The following is a 21,693-nucleotide window of genomic DNA, read 5'->3' on the forward strand; positions in this document are numbered from 1 at the left end:
TTTCTTTCTTTCTTTCTTTCTTTCTTTCTTTCTTTCCTTCCTTCCTTCCTTCCTTCCTTCCTTTCTTTCTTTCTTTCTTTCTTTCTTTCTTTCTTCCTTTGCTCAAGGCTAGTGCTCTACTACTTGAGCCACAGCTCCACTTCTGGCTTTTTTGTTAGTTAATTGAAGATAGGTGTCTCATGGACCCTGGTCCTCAGATCTCAGCTTCCCAAGTAGCTAGGATTATAGGCATATGCCACCATTGCCTGGCTTCCTTTGAATTTTTTTTTAAACATGATGAAATGAGATTATCCAGCCTTGTAGATTATGCATTGACTATCAGGAAAAATGAAACAGAATTTTAAAGTTACAATCCTTTCAAGGCTTTGGCATATTATTTCCTGTGCTTATCCAAATTGCATATAGCTTGTTTCATAACTGAAACTGCAAAATTAGTTGCCTTTTGACTTTTAGTTATTTCTTCATAACTAATATGCTTGTTTTCATGAACTTGAGAAATATTGGCCTGCAGGGATAATGAGGGAGCTTGCTGTGCCTCAGGCTATCCATACCTAGCAGAAAATGAACAAAAACTACAAATTATAAACATGCACTTTATTGGTCTAGTAATGAGGACCCCTTATTCTAGTATGTTACAAAGATCTTTTCATCTCATTAAATATTATTCCCCCCAATTTTTAGATGACTGTCTGTCACTGTACTTGGATGAAAACAACATATTTATTTCCATCTATGTTTTATAGGTCGTTTGGCTTTATAATCTTTCTTTTAGAATAATGACTCACCTGTAAAGCTATTAAAAAGTATTGACATGACACCTGAGACTCTACTCCACTAAGTCTGGTTTAATTAATTGGTCTGGATATCAGTTTAGGCAACAGGAATTTGATAATTTCCCCCAATAATTCTAATGTGTAGCTAAGATTGAGCACCTCTACAGGAAGGGATGTTATGAGATGAACCAGCCCTAGAATCAAGAGTGTATCAGTGCACTCTATAGTATCAATGTAATTCTCTAGAGATGCTCAGTACACAGTGATGCTGAGCCCCTGACCTCTGACACACACAAAATCACTAATCAGCAATAAAACTATTACAGGACTTGGTTCATCAGGGCTCTGCTCCAAATTTTTTGTTGAACAGTATACTGTCGTAAATACTTTAAAGTATACTTTGTTGTACAGTACAGTAATGACATGAGGATGAAGAAATGTATTTTTAGTAAGTCTGAATTGAGCAAACAATGTGCTCAACATCTGACATAGGAAAAGATTGAATTAATAGTTTTAAAGTTCATGTATGTTATTGAATTAAGTCTGAGCTTTTCTTCTCTACAGTCATATTGATTTTTTTCCTTGGAATGGAATTATTTTGCTATGTAGGGGAACACTCATGTTTGAATACTTTGTGGTTTGAGAAGAATATTCATTTGCAAAATAGAATGAATTCATAAGGTTTTTTTTTTAAACCTTTTCCAACCTGAACAGATCTGTGGCCTTGAGCACAAAATAAAAGTAATCCCTGTGCTGTTAATTATTGGCAAACTGTCCCGGTTTCAACATATGGAATAAAGTAATACATATGCCAACAAAAAGTTACTAGATAACGCCATTGCTTGTGAAGAGTATAAAAGAAGTTCAGTCTAACTTTCAGCATCCCCTACCACAGCCACCACCACCAATGAAAGAACTAGCCACCATGAAGTACGCGATACCAATCCTTTTGATTTCCCTACTCAGTTTGAGTGAATCCAAAACACTGCATAGAAATGCTTATGGAAAAGGTGAGACACTTTGGTATTTTCTTTTTAAAATTTCTGTGCATTATAATACTTTAATTGGCTTTTCTTTATTTATCTTGATACCTATTTTATATTTAGTGTTCCACACAGGAAAAAGAATTAACTTATGAACATATTTAAATGAAAGATGCAATTTTATAAGAGGTTCAGAAAATCGTAGCGGAGCTTAATATAACAAAAAATTGGGTTTGCTGTATTAATTTATGCATATTAATTTACATGCAATTTACATATATATTTATATATATATCCTGGCTCCTTCTCTAAACTAGCAAAGTAAATGATGACATATTATTTATTCTTAATTCAGAAAGGAGCTCATTGTTTGCTATCTGAAGAAGCAGTAGTGTTTGCTTCATAAATGAGCAATCTATGATGTAATGATGTTCAAAAGATGACTGAAATAAGCCAATGACAGCATTACAGTACAGAATTTTAGGTCTACTGCAAATTATTCATTGTTTCCTAGTTTTCTCAAGTAAATAGTCTCTCAGTTCTAAAATCATATAGCTTTGATTTAAATACGAAACAGATGAAGATGACTCTTTAGGCTGCAATTGAATGCATCACTTCTCATTAGTCTTTTTGTTTTCCAGATTCCACATTAGATTCTTCTCAGTGTTCTTCAAAGAAGAATTTAGTTAACCTGTAAGTTTTGCTTGTTATATATGCACTTTAAATATGCAAAGCAAAGATTTTATTTAAATAATTAAACAAAATTGAATGTCCCTATGATTTATTAAATTACAGAAGCAAATTAGACAATTCCAAGGAAAGTTATCTCTTCTGAATACCAAATTGATGCTGAAGAGATGAGCATTAACAAATTCTGTGGGTATTAATATTTACATTACTTGGAATTCCATGAAGCAAATCAAGTCAGATTAAAAAATACATTTTATTGTTATGGTAGAAGTGGTGTACAGAGGGGTTGCAGTTACATAAGTCAGCTAATGAGTACATTTCTTTTTGAACCATGTCACCCAAATAAGAGTTTTAGCTCTAAACATTAGATTTTGTTTAGTAACAACTATGTGTGAGTTCAGGAATTATTCCATTAGAATGATGTTATGAAGTTCTTTCTTTGCATACTATTTAAATCTTAGTCATAAATCATAGGAGGTAAAATATCCCATGTTTTGTTCTTTGTGGAAAATACATTATCCTCTTGAATGTTGTCTCTCCATTCCACACTTCTGAAATTTCTCTGCTTGAAAACAGGGTTTTGAAACGGACTTTGGATATTCTGGGGCCAGACGTAAGCAGAGATCTAAAGACTGTATTTTTTTAACAAGGAAAACTGAAAAGAACGTAGCTTCCCTCAATTACAGATGTACATAGTGAGTGGGTGATCATAAAAGACACACTTATGGAAATTGCAGTTACTTTGCCTTTCAATAACTCTGTGTCTATTTGTGGAGAAGATGACAAACAAATAGACAAAACCTCAACATTTCTTTTTGGTGACTAAAAATATATATGATCATCTTCCAAATAGATCAGGTCATAAACAGAAAATATAGTCAAAGCAACAAAACAACCCCCTCCCAAAGAATTTGGTACTTGAGAAAATAAGATTTATATCAAACTATTTCTTAATCATTTGCATGCTTTTTTCCAGAGCTACCATATTTTTGGCCCAGTTTGTCGAAAAAGCCACTTATGAAGAAGTCAGTAAAATGGTAACTGATGTATTGACGGTAATTAAGAAACCCACTGACAGTGAGCAGCCTGAGGGGTGTTTAGAAAGCCCGGTAAGTGAATAACACAAAGCCTTGTAACACAAGCCTGTCATGGAAAAGGTTTGGATGGATTTGGTGTCAGGATCAATACATGAGTGAGTATTGTAAAGAAGCTACATAAAAATAGAGGCTAGGTTATGCAATCTGAGTGACCATAGGCATATTATTTATCTTCTCTGAACTTTTGGTTCCTTATTTACAACAGAAGAGACAATTGTCATGAAGATTAATTTATAAGAATAGTAGGAAAAAAGAAAAAAGAATAGTGGGTAATTTTTATTATGCACACAATATGGTTCACCTTATTCTGGGGAGTGCTATAAACATATTAATACTCAAAATATCTTATAGGAAAGTGTGGATGGCTCAGAATAGTTTTTCAATGAGCCAAGAGACCTTGGCTGAAGCTTATTTGTAGCATATCATCTTTGTCTTCAAATTAAACTTTTATAATAATCCTAGGAAACTGATGATAATTTTCCAGTCAAAGAAGCTGAGGTACAGAGTAATTTAGTAAATTCCTTGAAAAAAACCACAAAATGCCAGAGCCAGCATTTAAATTAGGCTACCTGGCTCCAGCACTAACATCCTTTGGTAGATTTATTATATTACATACTGTGCAATAGTAAATATGAGGTCCACAGCACAAAATTAGTATTGCCAGATTTAGAAGGCTAACAATGACATACAAATATAAGACTCAATCCAGTTAAAAAATGTTATTGTAAAGGTGACGTACAGAGGGTTACAGTTAAGTCAGCTAATGAATACATTTCCTTTTGAACAGTGTTACCTCCCTCCCTCATTCTATCCCAGTTTTTTCCCTCCTGATTCAGTTTATTTTTGATGACTTTTATACTGTATTAAGTTACCCCCATGTAGAAGTTAAGTAGATCTCTTTATTCTTTCTCAATGTAGAAATAAACTTTGATTTGATTAGATATATCCAAGCATGGGACAATATGCCTAAAGAATCCTGTGTCATGGCTGGTTTGAAAGGGTTAACAGGCAGTATAGCAGGAGCATTGTGTGGGAGATACCCTTCAAATGTACAAATTACTTCACAATTCTGAGAAATAATTATTACTTAGGAATTCATCAGACACTCTGTTCTGCAATCTTTATTTTTGATTTGTCTTGATAATCTTGTAAAAACTGTATGTAATGCTGGTGCTGGTGGCTCATGCCTACTCAAGAGGCTGGGATCTAAGGATCGTGGTTCAAAGGGAGCTGGGACAGGAAAGTCCATGAGACTCCTATCTCCAATAAACCACCAGAAAACTGGAAGTGGCGTTGTGGCTCAAGCAGTAGAGCACTCAACTTGAGCTGAAGCGTGCAGAAACAGTACCCAGGCCCAGAGTTCAAGCCCTACAACCAACAAAAAACAAACAAAAACCTGCGTGTACAACTGATCCAAAAATGTTCTTCCTATTACAACTTCATATTTAATTATGGTTTCAATCTCATGTTAAGCTGAAGAGCTCAGGGACAGCACTCAGGCCCAGAGTTCAAGCCCCATAACCGACAAAAACTAAAAAAAAAAGATTTACAAGATTTTTTAAATATTAGTAGTTGTAAGAGCTAAATTAAATGTTTCCTGAGATCACTGGAGCAGTTGTCTCAGAGGCGTTCTTCTGTAGACAGGTCATGTCATCTGACTTTGGTAAAATGAACACACCAGAGCAGAAAGAATGTGCTCTACAGAACATTCCAGCTAAATCTGTAGCTATGACTAATGCTTCTATGTGAATTCTGCTTTGAACTAACTTTTAACTGAAAATAATATCTGATTTTTAGATCACTGCCAGGTCATAAGAAGGCCACATGGAATAAATATCAATTTCTGAAACACAATTATATAAAAGGGACACCGTATATATTCTGGGACTAAACTATTAATTACAGAAAAGAGAAAAAGAAAATGTAATGTAAAATTCAGGGGATGAGGCAAACATATTCCACGGTCCATCGTTTTTTAAAATAAAATGATTTTGTCTATTAGCCATGTGTTTTACTGAAGTTTGGAAATTAAATTTCCATTTCCCAGAAGATAGTAAAGAAAGATTTCATTAGATAGAAACTGTATTGAAATTTGTGTGCGGAATTTTCTTTTAATCTGGGGTTCTGATTGGGGCTATTTGGGGAAGCGTTTCCTTGAGTTTTGATGAAGTTAGTTGCCTTTCATTAAAAAGAAAAATCTTTCTTATAGCTGTTTGCCTTTATGGATGAAATTTGCCACGAGGAGGAAATTTCTGAAAAGTCTGGGCTTTCAGACTGCTGCAAGCAAAGTGGAGAGGAAAGACATAAATGTTTTCTGGCGCACAAAAGGGCTGCTCCAGCGTCCATTACACCCTTCCCGGGTCCAGACCCCAAGAGGATTTGCCAAGCATATGAAGAAAACAAAGAGACGTTCATAAACAGGTAAAGGAAACACACAGAGGGACCGTCCGTACCACGCAGAAGCTGCGATTTCTGCAATCCACACAGATATAGTTCACTGTGTGAAGTAGGATTGACTATAGGGGAATGCATTGAAGCGTGAACAAGGTATTAAGGAAATCCCTTCCCAGTGCTCTGTTAGAATCATAGCCCTAGATCTGTCCCCTCTTCCTCACCCCCTCCCTCCCTCCCCTCGGCAAATCTTAATTCTGTCTTGTCTAGGACTATGCTACTATTACACAGACTCCTTCCAGTCAACTATCCCTGTACCATATTTACTAAATTGCCTGTAATTAAACAAACAAAAGATCCAAGTTAGAGTTAATACAGGAATGGTTATTGTCCACAGCCTCAATGCTGCTTTTCTCTCCTTCCTTCTTGGTCCTTTGCCTGTTTTGGTGATGAGGGAGTTACAGCAAGTTAAGATGGTGGGTGAAGGGCACGTTGCTTACATTTGAGCCCATTGTTGGGAAGTCGGTTTCATTTTGTGTCCGAATTCCAAGTTACTGCCTGACACAGAGAAAATGTGCCATCTCCCTGCTGTGGAGAGTTCCAAGGTGCCAGATTTCCTGCCTTACTTGGCAGAGATCTCCCTTTGCTTATTCTTCAAACATATCTGAGTAGACTTAGCCAAAAGTCTTATTAAAAGATTTTATTAAGAACCAGGCGCTGATGGCTCAAGTCTGTAATCCTAGCTAGATCTGGGGCCGAGATCTGAGGATTGATAGTTGAAGCCAGCCAGGGCAGGAAAGTCCTTGAGACTCTTATCTCCAATCAACCAGCCAAAAAAAAAAGTTGAGCTGCAGCTCAAATTGTCTGTAACTAAACAAATAAACAGAGATCCAAGTTTCAGTTGACATGCATAATACACAATGAGAAAGTGGGAGAATGAACAACAACAACAAAAAATAAGCTCAGGGACAGTGCCCAGGTCTTGATTTCAAGCCCAGGACTTTCTTAAGATTTATAGCATTTCTACCTATTTGTTTTTGTAATAGGATCTGGTATCTGTTTTTGTAGTAGAATTTGGTATTACCGGTTAAGTCTTTCTCTGAGCATCTGAATGAGAAAACATTTTTGACAGTATCTGAAAAGAAAAATGATAGTTTTCTTCTCAAAGCACAACTCAATGCATTTGGTTGCTGGTGTGTTTAATTTTTTTTTTTAATTGGAAAAAGGTTTTTTGCTTTTTTTTTTAGGGGGGGAGGCTTTTTAGCTCAAGTCTGGCTCTTGATCATTTGAGCCACGCTTCCATTTCTGGCTTTTTTTTTTTTTTTTTTTTTGCTGGCTACTTGGAAAATAAGAGTCTCAAAGACTTTCTGCCTGGGCTTGCATTGGCCTGTGATCCTCTGATCCCAGCCTCCTGAGTAGTAAGGAAGCATGAGCCACCAGTGCCAAGTGTGACTGTTGCCATAAACGTGAGTCTTTTAGCCAATTCCAGCATCATCAGTTCAATAACACTAGTCCTTTTTTTTGGGGGGGGGTCTGGTCGTGGGGTCTGAACTCTGGGCCTGGGTGCTGTCCCTCAGCTCTTCAGCTCAAGGCTAGTGCTCTACCACTTGAGACACAGTGCCACTTCCGGCTTTTTTCTTTTTGCTTATGTGGTGCTGGGGAATCGAACCCAGGGCCTCATGCATACAAGGCAAGTGCTCTACCACTGAGCCACCTTCCCAGCCCCACTAGTCCTGCTTTTTGTGCTTTTGTAAATCTTCGGGTTCTGTTAATTTTACAGGTACATCTATGACGTCTCCAGAAGTCACCCCTTCCTGTACTCTCCTACTGTTCTTTCTTCAGCTGCTCGTTATGCCAAAATAATGCCCCTGTGCTGCAAAGCCGAAAACGCAGCCGAATGCTTTCAAACAAAGGTAATGTCTGTGTGTGAATCTCTGAATTAATGTGTGGTGCTACGATGGTCTGTGAAAACCAAGAGTTAAAAGGGGGAAATGGGCTTCCAGGTATCATTTTCCCAATAGAGCTGTCTCTGGCATAGCGCTAGGTGTGTGAAACATAGATTTGTTGTTATTCATCCATCTATCCAGTCAGTCAGAAATATTATTAAGGATGTGAAATTTGTTGAGATGAAGAAACATAGATAGATGAAGAGATGATAATGTGATGAAGGAGGAGAGAGAAGGAAGAGGAGAAAGAAAATGGGAGCAAGAAGGAGCAGGAGAGAAAGGCGAATGAGAGTTGTGAAGCAAGTTTTATATTCATTATGCCTTTTGTCCGTAGAATAAATTTGAGGTGCATTATTGTAATTTTACACACAAGACAACATCATTCTAAGGTTTGCAGAGACAGAATAATATCTACAACTAACCTTTCTGCCACCAAAGTTCCTAGGAATTTGCTAAGGATTGTACCTTCTCAGCGCCTGGCGAGGGTTCAATCTTGTATGTTTGTTTGCTTGTTTGTAACTGAGCAGAATCTAGAAAATTGCATCTCTTTACAGCTGCATAAAAGCTTGATTGTTCTTTTGTGACCCCCCCCCCATATCAAAATTAGAATGTTTCTGTGTAGAGCAGCTTTTAATAATTCTCTAGCATGGATATATAGAAACTAAACAAGTAAATGAGTAGATGTGTAAAAATGTATGGCATTAACTATTTTAGTTAAAAACATCTTTTAGAATTTCATGTCCTATACCTGTTTTTCTAGTGACTGGAGCTGACAAAAGAAAGTAAAGCCTTCCTATAACATCTTTTCTTTCTCATCTAGACTGCATCCATTAACAAAGAATTAAGAGAAAGCAGCTTGTTAAATCAGCACATATGTGCAGTCATGAAGCATGACGGGCCCCAAACCCTCCAAGAAATGTAAGTTTAGGCTCTGTCTGGAGAGACACTGGGGATGTGTAGAGCTGCTATTTTGCACTTCAAGTTTGTTTTTCTTATTGTTGCTGCTGTAAATGAAGACACTTTTGAAGAGGACGCTTGTGATTAGAGTCATGAAAACTCAGGACAAGAAGAGAGAACTGTGAAGGTAGCACTTGGGATAACTGGCTGTGGCTGTGGGCATGGCTTACATGGTAAAGCACGTGCCGAGACAGCTTGAGGGCTTTAGTTCAAAACTCAGTACGGCCAAAAGCCATGCAAATCTCACTGACATAATACTTACAGGAGAATTTTAAGATTTGTAACAATTGCCAATTCTCCCAGACACCTAAGTACCTATAACCAAATCGTATCTCCTCGGTAGACTTATGTTTTCCTGGCTCCTCTACAAAGCAGATCAATAGTTCCCCATAATTATTGAAATTTGTGACTTCACAAGAAATATTAATTATGTTGGTGCTTTCTATTCATTCATTCCCTTGAGGTCATAATATTGGAATCCGATGTTAGGTGAAAAGGAAAACTTTAATTTCATAACCGGTTTAAGATAATCTTTTACAAAATTGTATTTTATTAACTTTAATTGTACAAAGGAGTTACCATTCACCAGATCCTGTAAGGACAACACGTATCAATTGATGTCGCCCCTTTCATTTCTCTCTCGTATCCTTCCCAACTCAATCCCAATCCAGATTTATCCCAGAGAGGCTGGCTCAATGCACATAAATCAATAAAATACAATACAGCACATTAACAGAACCAAAGTCAAGAATCACATGATCATATCAATAGATGCAGAAAAAGCCTTTTGACAAAATCCAACAGGAAATATTTCTCACATAATAAAGGCTGTTTATGCCAAACCTTACAGCTAGCATCATACCAAATGGCAAGAAAGTAAAGTACTCTTTAACTCAATTTAAATGAAATATTTCTAGTATAGCAAAACATCCGAGCTCTTAGTTGAATAGAAAACAAGTCTTGACTTATTTTTAAATGACATATCACAGAGTATTGCACGCAGGAAAACCTAGATGATAATTTTTAGTGGTAGAGTTAGTTCCAAAGACTAAAATGGCTTTTTCAAAGAGGTCAGATTGTTCCCCTCAGATCCATTCAATTCTATTAGACATTTAAAGACGGAGTCACATATTGCTCTATTGAAACTTGTCTTAGAAATAAAGGATATTTACATGTGATTATAGTGACTTTACAATTGATCTGGAAGGTTAGGTGATGTGCTGCACATTGATAAAGGAAATCCATTCTTCATCAGGAGCAGCAACATCACCTTTTGCCTAAGAGAACAGTATTTTTACCCAGATATTTCTTAAAACGTAATGAAATATGCAAAAACTCTCAGCATTTTTATTTTTTACTTCCATTCTTGGCCATACTGCATGGATTTGGCCAAGGATTTGTCTTCAATGTTCAGCCAAATCACTCCATTAATTTGTAATTTGTTTTCTCAGAAAACTCTCTCTCTTTCTCTCTCTCTCTTTCTCTCTTTTTTTCCCTCTCTCTTTCTCATGAAAAACATGTATCCTCTCTTATGGAAATTTCCATTTCTTAATTCTTCTATTCCTGCCCATTTACTACAGTGATCTCAAATGTTCAGCATCAGGGTTGAATAACAAAGATGAAGTTCATTCTGGTTCCTAAGAAAGGTTTTAGGAAAAGATAAATTACCTCCAAACCAATTTTCTTTTAGTGAGGCAAATCACAATTTGCAGAGCTACTGGCTTGTAAAATTGAACTGAGGTTGACAAAATGAAATCCTGTGTCCTTTTCTTTTTAGATAACAATGTATTTCAGTTCTTTCTCTTTGGAATTTTAACTGTAATGATATTTTATATACTATTTGATTTTTTTGTATGTTGTGGGACTTGAACTCTGTGCCTGGGCACTGTCCCTGAGCTCTTCAGCTCAAGGCTAGTGCTCTGCTACTTTGAACCATAGCTCCACTTCTAGCTTTCTGGTGGTTAATTGGAGGTATGAGTCTCACGAACTTTCCTAGCTGGGCTGGTTTTGAACTGTTATCCTTAGATCTCAGCCTCCTGGGTAGCTAAGATTACAGGGCTGAGCCACTGGTGTCTGGCTACTATTGATTTTGATAGACCAGCCAAGTTCAATTTTTAAATTCTTACCTCTCTTGTCCCCACAGCATTACTATTAAGCTGAGTCAAAAATTTCCCAAAGCAAATTTTACTGAAATTCAGAAATTGGTCCTGGATGTGGCTCACATACACGGGGAATGTTGCAGAGGAGACGTGTTGGAGTGTCTGCAGGATGGGGTAAGGAGTTGTCCTTCCTAAAAGAGATCTCTCCTTTAATTCCTCTTTCTTCATTTCATTCTAAAGGAAAAGTCATTTGGGCTTGACTTGTCAAAAGTGATAGTAATTAGGTGATCAAATGAGCTTACAGACTTCTTGAGAGTAGAACTTACATTCTTATTTTGATGCTGATTTTCACCTTGATGGTGAAAATGTCTAAGCAGGAGGCAGGATCACATCCATTTCTTTCTAAAACAAGGTGGAACCTCTCAGGAGGCTTTACAGATGGTTTTCTAAGACAAGTGTGTGTGTGTGTGTGTTACTTTTACTATATTTGTTTTCTCATCCATTTATTTCTTCATTGGACAAACACATTTTGGGGATGTTTTATTGATTGGTTGTAGTAGTAATGGTCACTGCTTTATAAAGGTATAAGCTGATTTCAAGTCTGATGGGAATATGACAATGGCCTTTTTGAAGTTAGGGGCTGTCTTTTGCTTACTTTTATCTCTAATAGGATCAGGCTTGGCATGGAAGACTTTCTCTTACACTTTGCTGAATCAATGAATGCAACAGAGAAAACACAGGAGTTAGAAAGCTAGGTACACTAAAGGAAAGTGTGAATAAAGGGAACTATAAGATTAACAAAACTAAAAAGCACTAGATCTTCAGTGCATCATAGTCTGTGGTGATGGAGGTGGTATGGTTATTCTGAACCAGTGTTCCTACATATTATACAAGAAGCTTGACTACCCCAAGTTACTCCCTCCCTACTCATAATCCTTCCTCATCTCTAAGGAGACTTAAATTCATTGCTCTTAGACGATCAGATTGCTGGAAAGCCTGAGCTGGAATGTGGTTTCCAGGAGACTGACCAGAAAGATAAAATTGTTCACTTCGATCACTGTCATGGCGACTTGGCTGATGTTGTCTGCAAGAAATGGATGTGTTTAAGAATTTTGGAGTTTGAGGTCACTGTTTTTCATTTAAAATGGACAAAAATGATTTCAATATGTTACATGTACTTGGCTTTAACAGTGGAATAGTGAATTCTCATTATCTTGCTGACAATGCCCAGAATTGAATTCCCGTGAGAGGTTATGAAAACTCTGCTTCTCCCTGACTACAGTGGTTGTAGTCTGTAGACTACCCTCTAGTGGGCACACTAGAGCACTGCAGGTTGTTATGATTAAGATGGCACCAGTTTGTTCTCTAGAGTCACATGTTACCCAGGGGCAAATTTGAACATTAATAGAGAAAAGACCCTTTGGATTAGAAATGTAAGACATTTTTCTTTTGTCTTGAAACCTTCTTATTTCAATAAAGACTAGGGTTTAGTAAAAAGGAGGCGAAAACATGAGAGGCAAAGTAAAATGACTGCTTTATTCTTTCCTTTTCCTCTCTCTCCCTCCCTTTCTGCTTTGCTTCTTTCTTTCCTGAAACCAGTTGTGACAAGTTTCAAACCTATTAAGACTTCTGTTTTCTCCTGTTACAGGAAAAAATTATGTCATATTTATGTTCCCAAGAAGATATTCTATCAAACAAAATAGCAGAGTGCTGCAAGTTACCCGTGCTTGAACTTGGTCATTGCATAATTCATGCAGAAAACGATGACAAGCCTGAAGATCTATCTTCAAATCTAAACAGATTTTTAGGAGATAGAGATTTCAGCCAATTTTCTTCAGAGGAGAAAAACATGTTTTTGGCAAGGTAACACAGCCTGTAAATGTATGTTCACACAAGAAAAGGTTTTATGTAGCTGACAGCTTTGCTTTGTTGAAATGCAGAGTGATGGCTTACTATCTGAGGATACGAGGCAAGATCTTCTGAGCCAAAAATAAATGCAAGCAGCTAACTGGGCAATAGGGAGTCGGATCTATCTCATAAGGTTCAAGGCTCTGACCATTACTGTTACTAAAGGCTTGCTATTTTATTTTATATACCTTTTTGTGGAAAGAGACACATTATCATTCTGAATGAATTGCTTGTATGAAGGCCACTATTGCGCTTTCAGTTAAGATGTGGTTATTTTTCTAATAAAAGGTGCCGATGATTACTTTGTATATTTAAAAAGTTTCCCCAAAACATAATTCAACAAATAATGCTCAACAGGCTTTTTATTAGAACATTTTGTTATTTGTTTAATGAATGTTTTCTTAAGAAATTCTAAACATGTTTAGAGACATTTTTAAAATATCGATGTATTATAATTAATGGGCATCTTCTCATTCTATTTGCCTTATGGAAAGTAAGCAGTCAAGTTAGTGCATTTTTCTTTATTGTATGTGTCTACAGGGACCTGTATGCTCTTAAGGCATTATGCTTACAATTTCTAAGGATCTTTCTAAATTTAAGTCTTATTCTAATGCAGCAAGGATAATAATGATTCCATTTCCTTTCTAATATCCTCTGGAGATAATACTCTTGTTGTGTTAAAATTAAACATGAACACATTATTTGCCTGCTAAATGAAATTATGCAAACTAGAACACAGATCAGATTTAAGAAACCCCTCAAGACACTTTGACATGACTGATGTATAACCTGGTATGTAAATGTAAGGGTTGTCCTTAGTTTATACATACAAAAACATCTAAGTTGATTATTTGCAAAGTATATTTGCAGGGGGAATTTTCTCAGCGGAGAATGATCTTTCCCAAATACTTGTACTTTGCTTTATTCAGCTCTCTGTCTTGCATTGGCTGCCAGAGAAGCTTTTCTTGACTATGTGGTAAATTAGTGGCCCATTCACTTCGGGTATCCCTTCTTTTTCTCTCTTCCATCCTTCTTGACTTCTCTCCATTAATTTGTCACTAGATGACAGTGATGATTGTTTTCTTGTTTACTTGTTTCTTGTTCCCTGTAACATACTTGTGACTGGGCAGGCATTGTATCTGCTACAATAATGGCTTCTTCTTGCTTACAATAATCAGAGAGAAAATAGGCAAAGATGAAAAACACATTTGTTGAATCCCATAATGAAAAATCCAAAGTGAGATGCAAAAGAAAATAAACCACCAGTTTATAGGACAATTTGAGGGATTGTTGTTTGAATGAATAGTTTTGTCACTCATAGAATTTGAATTGTGTTTGATTTCCAGCTTTGTTTACTTTATCTTTTACTTATGTTTATTATAGAAGAATGATTGTGGGAGAAATGGTTTCATTTTGTCTTAATTACAATAACCTATGATATTTTCTCTCCATATTTTAGCTTTCTTCATGAATATTCACGAAGACATACCAATCTTCCTGTTCCAGTAATTCTAAGAGTTGCTACAGGATACAAGGAAGTGGTAGAGAAGTGTTTCCAGACTGAAAACCCTCTTGAATGTCAGGACAAGGGAGTAAGTTCCTCTAGAATTTTAGACAGAATCTCAAAAACTGACTGAGGATTGGAGTGTGGTTCTAGTGGTAGAGCAGCTACTTGAGAGACCCTGGGTCTTAGTAATGCCAAAAAAGACTGGATTGATAAGATATTATTAAATATACTGTGTGCTTAATAGCATCTAGTTAGCCAGGTATCTGTGGCATTTGTCTGTAATCCTAGCAACTCAGGAGGGTGAGATCTGAGGATCGCAGTCTGAAGCCATCCTGGGCAGGAAAGTCCATGAGACTCATATTTGATTAACCACCAGAAAGTCAGAAGTGGAGCTGTGGCTCAAGTCTCAAGTGGTAGTGTGTTAGCCTTGAGGAAAAAAAAGAAAGCTCAGGGACAACACCCAGACCTCAAGTTTAAGCCCAAGGACTGGTATACACACACACACACACACACACACACACACACACACACACACATGCACACACACATACACACAGAGTATCTAGTTATAAATTAGTAACTAGCTATTTATTTAAGAGCCTGTATTCTAGTTATTAAATACTAATTAGCTAGTAGTCAGAAATAAATAACTTCCTTAGGATATAAAATATAAGCTAAATTTGTTTGATTCTCAAAATAAAGATACAAATTACTTTTGGTTATCTCCAGAAAGGTAAGAATTTCATACAGAAAGAACTATCATCCTTTATCTGAAGACTGAATCCTGCTCTCAATGATTTGTGATTCATGTTTTCACTCACCTCTCTCCATAGTTCATTCACCTTAATCTTGAAATTCAGCTTTACCATCTTAATATTTAAAAACTGCTAAAGTTGGGCTTCATAATACAATAAAAGCCTGGATAATGCTGTAAACAAAGTGAACATGTCTTGGAAGAGAGAAAAACAATCCGTCATAATGCTTGTACTTTCAGGAAGAAGAATTGCAGAAATACGTACAGGAGACTCAAGCATTGGCGAAACAAAGCTGTGGCCTCTTCCAGAAACTAGGAGACTATTACTTTCAAAATGAGTATGTTCTTTTCTGTGTGTGACATTTTCAGTGATTTAAAATGACGAACACATGAAAGCATGTGAACCTAAATTAGTGATCCTTAGCTCCAACCTCACTGCCAATTTTGCAATAAAGTCAGTATAAATAAACCACATTACCCAGATCCCCCAAGCGAAGGGGCCTTCACCATTTCTCTCAGTGTAAGCAAGAATAACAGCCTGTAAAATTTGTGCCTTAGAACTGGCTTCAGAGTCCCTAGCCCTGAAAATTTTTCACAGTCACATTACCTATTCTGCCAGAGCTTGTCCAAGTCAGAACAGCAAAGAGCTCACAGATCGGAAAGAAACATTGGCCTTCTGGGGCTGGGAACGTGGCTCAGTGGTAGAGCACTTGCCTTGCATGCCTGAGGCCCTGGGTTCGATTCCTCAGCACCACATAAGCAAAAAAAAGAAAAAGAAAAAAAGAAAAATTGGCCTTCTGCAGCATTTGCCTTTCAGTGTTGATAAGGGAAGATAGGTGTATAGAGAGTGCTGTCATGATAAATACAGTCCACAAACATGGGTCCAAATGCTTCATGTCTTCTGGCACTAGAGAGGGTCTTTGGGAAGGAGCCAGGAGTCTAAAAGTCTCATGACTGACTCAGTGGGCCATGCTTCTTTCAGGATCCTCATTTCGTACACGAGGAAAGCCCCTCAGCTGAGCTCAGCTGAGCTGATCGACCTCACCAGGAAGATGGTGGCCATAGCAGCCATGTGCTGCCCACTCCCTGAGGACAAGCGGTTGGCCTGTGGCGAGGGGGCAGTGAGTGGCGTCTGTCTTTAATTTTGCTTTGTTTGACTTGAAGTAGCCGCACCATCTCCATCCAGCAGAAATGGTAGACACCAAGATGGTAATGCCTTTCATTAGGAATGGCCAGTCCATAATAATTGAAAATGGTGTGGAAAAACAGCTCGCAGTGGTTGGCCCGCGGCCAGTCTTCCTGTCCTTTACGAATGGCTGATGGAGGTGCAGCCCGTTTCTCCAAGAATAGGAAAGCGAGACGGGCCATTATGCCAACTCAGTATTTTGGTTTTATTTTTAAACCACTATTTAAAAAATATTAAAATAGAAATAGCTCCATTATTGATACATTACAATTAACACGGATATTTTGGTATAACCTGATTGTGGGCCATTATGCCAACTCAGTATTTTGGTTTTATTTTTAAACCACTATTTAAAAAATATTAAAATAGAAATAGCTCCATTATTGATACATTACAATGGCAAATTAACACGGATGTTTTGGTATAACCTGATTGTGACAATATTAGGGGCAATTTATATTTCTCTGTTTGGAGTACAGAATAGGGTAAGCTCCAGGCTCTGAATAGTAAAATGACTTTCAGTGAATTAATGTTCCTGCCTAGTTGCTCATGTAGGCAGAATTACAGATTGGATTATTTTTTATTTTGTCTACTTGTCTTGGAATTTTTCTCCAAAGATGAAGTTCCTTGGGCCTCATATTATTTTTATTATTGATTGGATTTTGTTTTTCCCGCTTAACTAGGCCTCAGGGATGCAGATGGTGAATGATTGCTAGTGTAGGTTCTGGAGACTACATTCTAGAACCTGCTTTCACCACTTACTATTCATGTCTCACTGGAAAAGATACTGCCATTGAATTTGAGCTTTTCTCATCCGACATTTGACAATAAAAATTGTACTGTTATCATAGAAAAATTGTGCTGAATTGCATTAGCCTGAAAGTATGCACAAATATGTTAACACTTATTAAAAGTTATTATGAAGTGTAGAACGTAGAACATTCTACTTTAGAAAAACCTTGAAAACACATACAGTCATACATACCTTACACACTGGCCCTGTTTCTTTCCTATCAGCTGTACATAAGATACTCATTCGCACTCAGTATTTTGGTTTTTCTTTTATAAACGATGGAATTTTAAAAAATATTAAAATAGAAATAGCTTCACGATTGATAAATTACAATTACAAATTAACATGGATGTTGTAGTATAACCTTATTGTGACAATTTTAGGGGCAATTTGTCTTTCTCTGTATAGAATACAGAATAAGGTAAGCTCCAGGCTCTGAATAGTAAAATGATATTATGCACTTAGACTTATGCTAATCTTACTTTTAGAAAATAAGTCTCTGTATCTCAAAAGTACATTTTTAACTAGTAAATTTTAAATAGTTATACCACTTTAACTATTTATGGCTTGTTTTCTAACAAGCCATTTATTTATCTTCATGGGCCAGGGCTGAGACATTACTCCCCCCAACCCCCAAATTTGGAAGGATGTTTCAAATAGCTGGCACAATAGCTATAGCATTTCAAAGCTATAGGATCCACTTTACATTCTAAGGGCAGCATGGGCGACGTTAGCATGCTAAGGTTTATCTCTAACAAAGGGGGAGATTCTGCCCTCTATACTATGGCAACACACAATTAAATATAAGTTGCTGGATATTGAAAATGACTGCACATTATCTTCTGGAAACCGGAACCATCTTGTGGCTGATGAGAACCCTGCTTGCTTTCTTCTCCTCCTCTCTAGGCTGACCTCATTATTGGACAGTTATGTATCAGACACGCAGCAACTCCCCTGAACCCTGGTGTTGGCAGATGCTGTGATTCTGCATATGCGAACAGGAGGCCCTGCTTCTCCAGCCTGACAGTGGATGACACTTACGTTCCTCCACCATTCTCGGATGACAAATTCATCTTCCACAAGGATCTGTGCCAAGCTCAGGGCAGAGCACTGCAAACAATGAAGCAAGAGTAAGTACTGTTATTTTCTAGCATGGAGAAATCCGACAAGGACAATATCAAGGAGCAGCTGTCTGCCTTACACATCTAACACTTTGGGACTATTAGAATATTGTCCTCCAAACACTTAAGATGTCTTTTGAGCCAGGCATTGGTGGCTTATACTGGTGATCCTAGCTACTTAGGAAGCTGAGATCTGAGGATCTTGGTTCGAAGCCAGGTTGGACAGGAAAGTCTGAGAGAGTCATATCTCTAATTAGCCACCACCACCACCAAAAAAAAAAAAAAAAAGGTTTCTTTTAAAAATAGTTCTGTGGTTGAAAACTCACCTTGAGCTGAAGAGCTGAGGGACAGTGCCCAGGCCCAGAGTTCAAGCCCCATGACCGACAAAAAAAAAAAAAAGTTCTGTTTAAGTATTCTCACAGCCTTATTGGAAAGTATGTCTGGAAACATTTGTGAGGGCAGACAATTTTCTGTTTATAAAAGTTATCTTGCTGGGGGCTGGTGGCTCACGCATGTAATCCTAGCTACTTAGGAGGCTGAGATCTGAGGACCATGGTTCAAAGCCAACCCAGGCAGGAAAGTCTGTGAGACTCTTATCTCTAATTAATCACCAGAAAACAGGAAGTGGTGCCATGGCTTAAGTAGTAGAGCATAAACCTTGAGCTGAAGAGCTTAGGGACAATGTTCAGGTCATAATTCAAGTCCCATAACCGACCAAAACCAAAAAGTTATCCTATGTTGTTTATCGTTATGATGTATTTGGGATTGAGGGAAAATTGACAATCTTGATCTGGAGTATTAGGGCATTTCTTTTCAGTGGATCTGGTTGCTTCCATTGCAAACATAGGGACCACATTAAGTCCTTTTATTTAAACACTATGCTTTTATAAAGAGAATAATCATATTTGATCCAACCATGCAGCCTGGGCGTCAAGACGTGAAATACACATTTCAAGTCAATGTACAATGACATACACATTTCATTATACAATGGTAGTAGACACCATTGTACAATGGCCACGGTAATACAAGTTGATGGGGTTTTCCAAACACGCATGCATCTCCATCCTTACTTGCTTGGTAAGTGGACTCCCTTCATTGGAAAACTTGTTCCTCCACATTTTCTCCATCCCAATCTGAGGTATGTTTCCAGGTGTAATGGGAATGCTGCCTTCTCAGGTACACTTCCCTTGCTGGCCTGTCAACATTAAGTCAACATGAAAGCTGAATGAATAGGGCAGGAGATGGGGCTGTTGCTCTGTGGTAGTGCACTTGTCTGGCATGTGCGAAGTCCTGGATTGTGCTCCAGTTCCCCCGCTCCTTTATCTCCTCCCACAGTTGGTGCTGCCATTTCTAGATAAAGGTGTGATAATGGTGGCGTGGAAATCTGGGCCTTGGAGAATGAATGGGACAAGCTCTTCTAGACAAGTAAGGGAGGGCTGTGGGAGCATGCCAGTGCTTCGTCTATGATCTGCGGGAGTCCAGGTAGGCCAGTGGAGACTTGGCCTGTTTCCCTGCCTCAGTCTTGCTGCTGGAAGTTCTTTAGACCAGCAGGATGTGCTAAGCCTGGTGCGGTGAGTGATGCTTTAGGGTGTAGAGTGCCAGTGCTCTGAAAATTCTCTATTCAGAAGGTTCTGAAAAAATATATAATGGACTTCTCTTGTGTGTTGTTTTGTTTTTAAAACATAGGCTTCTCATTAGCCTTGTGAGGCAAAAGCCCCAAATGACAGAGGAGCAGCACGAAGCCGTCACTGCAGATTTCTCGGGCCTTCTGGAGAAGTGTTGCCGAGGCCAGGAGCAGGAAGTCTGCTTCGCAGAAGAGGTGGGGATAGCCCATGTTCAAGTTCAAAATATGTGGGGTAGCCATGTTTCAGTAGCTCACACCTGGAATCCTAGCTACTCAGGAGGCTGAGGTCTGTAGGATCCAGATTCAAAGCCAGCCTGGACAGAAAAGCCTGTGAGACTCTGTCTACAATTAATGAGCAAAAAGCCAGGCTGGAGGCCTGGTTAAAATGGTAGAGCGCTAACCATGAACCAGAAAGCTGAGTGAAAGCCAGAGTGTGAGGCCTTTTTGAAAATTAAAAATTGCCTCTATTTAAGTATACAACATATTTTAAATACATACAGGTTGTAAAATTATTACCATAATCAATCTAATTACCTGAATTTTTTTTTTTTTTTGTCGTTTGTGGGGCCTGAACTCTGGGCTGGGCGCTGTCCCTCAGCTCTTCAGCTCAAGGCTAGCGCTCTACCACTTGAGTCACGGCTACTTCAGGCTTTTACTTCTTATGTGGTGCTGATGAATCAAACCTAAGTACACCTGAGTATAACATCTCTTTGTTTTTAAAAGATTCTCTATGAACTCAATATTCTTGTCAATTTTATTTAAATTTATTATGATGTTAAAGTTTGTATGCTTTGTTATATGCAACCTAAAACCAGATTATATTTTTTTTCCTGTAAATGATATAATTAAGTGTTTTGGGGTGGGTGGCCTTATCAGTATGAGTGTGGTTAGGGTGGGGTAAAATGGGAGCCACAGACAGACAACTGAATAAAATAAAACATATTTTAATATATTTCTGATAAATATGATATAAAAAGATGCACATTCTCTGATTTGAAGAGACATTGAGATCTAGAAAACATTAGTGAATATTGCTAGTGCTTTCTCTGACTTTTAATTCCTAATAACTTATGACTGGAGAGGCAGGGAGAGGTAGATGAGGGCAGACAGGGATTTGTGATTGATATAGAAATAAAATCTGTTCATCTGAGTAAAGTTTCCTTTCTGGTTCCCATTATCCTGGAATGTTGATAGGAGTGACACCTTTCTGGAATTCATTTAGTTTTAATTTATCTATTTGAGTTCACCTCAGATGGTGGGGAATCGCCTATAGATCTAACACAATCATCCTTTGTCTGATTATGTTTATTTGTTCTTAATTTTCAGGGTCCAAAACTGATTTCAAAAACTCGTGCTGCTTTGGGAGTTTAAATTACTTCAGGTAACAAGAAAATTCAGACAAAGTTAAATATAATGTTGAGTCTTCACAAATATTGATCCTAAAAAGTACTATTAATTTTCCTAAAAAATAAAGTGACAGAATAAAGAAGTTTTATTTTTAAAATACTGGAACAAAACTTTAGGTGAATTCAAAGATCTCTTGATTTATCTCACATTTTTCTGATATAAAGTAATAGGCCTATTACCCCTTCACATATTTATTTGGGTAGTACTTAATACAGAATTTCCCTTATTTTGCAGGGGGAAGAAAAGGCTAGATCAGTGTCTGTGGCTTGGTGAACTCTTCTGTTTAATTATAACTGACCACACTGAAATGATATGATTAAGACTTTGGTTGGAAAGCCATAGAAATAAAGCATTTCTAAATGTCTCTTTTTTCCCCATCTTCTTATTTGTGAAAGACATAACTTTCTTAAATAGTTTTATGTACCAATGTCTGAAGAAACGCCTATTTTAATAA

General features: G+C 37.5%; 1 protein-coding gene across 1 annotated transcript; it reads left to right on the plus strand.

Moving 5' to 3' along the window:
- Positions 1-1,680: 1,680 nt before the first annotated feature.
- On the plus strand, positions 1,681-21,203 carry Afp (alpha-fetoprotein). Its single transcript, XM_013020164.1, has 14 exons — positions 1,681-1,783; positions 2,398-2,449; positions 3,423-3,555; positions 5,753-5,964; positions 7,715-7,847; positions 8,701-8,798; positions 10,981-11,110; positions 12,585-12,799; positions 14,304-14,436; positions 15,346-15,443; positions 16,088-16,226; positions 17,991-18,214; positions 19,895-20,027; positions 21,159-21,203. Exons 1-14 carry the CDS (start codon positions 1,681-1,683, stop codon positions 21,201-21,203), a joined length of 1,848 nt encoding a protein of 615 aa, XP_012875618.1.
- The last annotated feature ends 490 nt before the right edge of the window (positions 21,204-21,693 follow it).

This window comes from Dipodomys ordii, unplaced genomic scaffold, assembly GCF_000151885.1.
Source record: "Dipodomys ordii isolate 6190 unplaced genomic scaffold, Dord_2.0 Scaffold49, whole genome shotgun sequence".
Lineage (NCBI taxonomy): Eukaryota > Metazoa > Chordata > Mammalia > Rodentia > Heteromyidae > Dipodomys > Dipodomys ordii.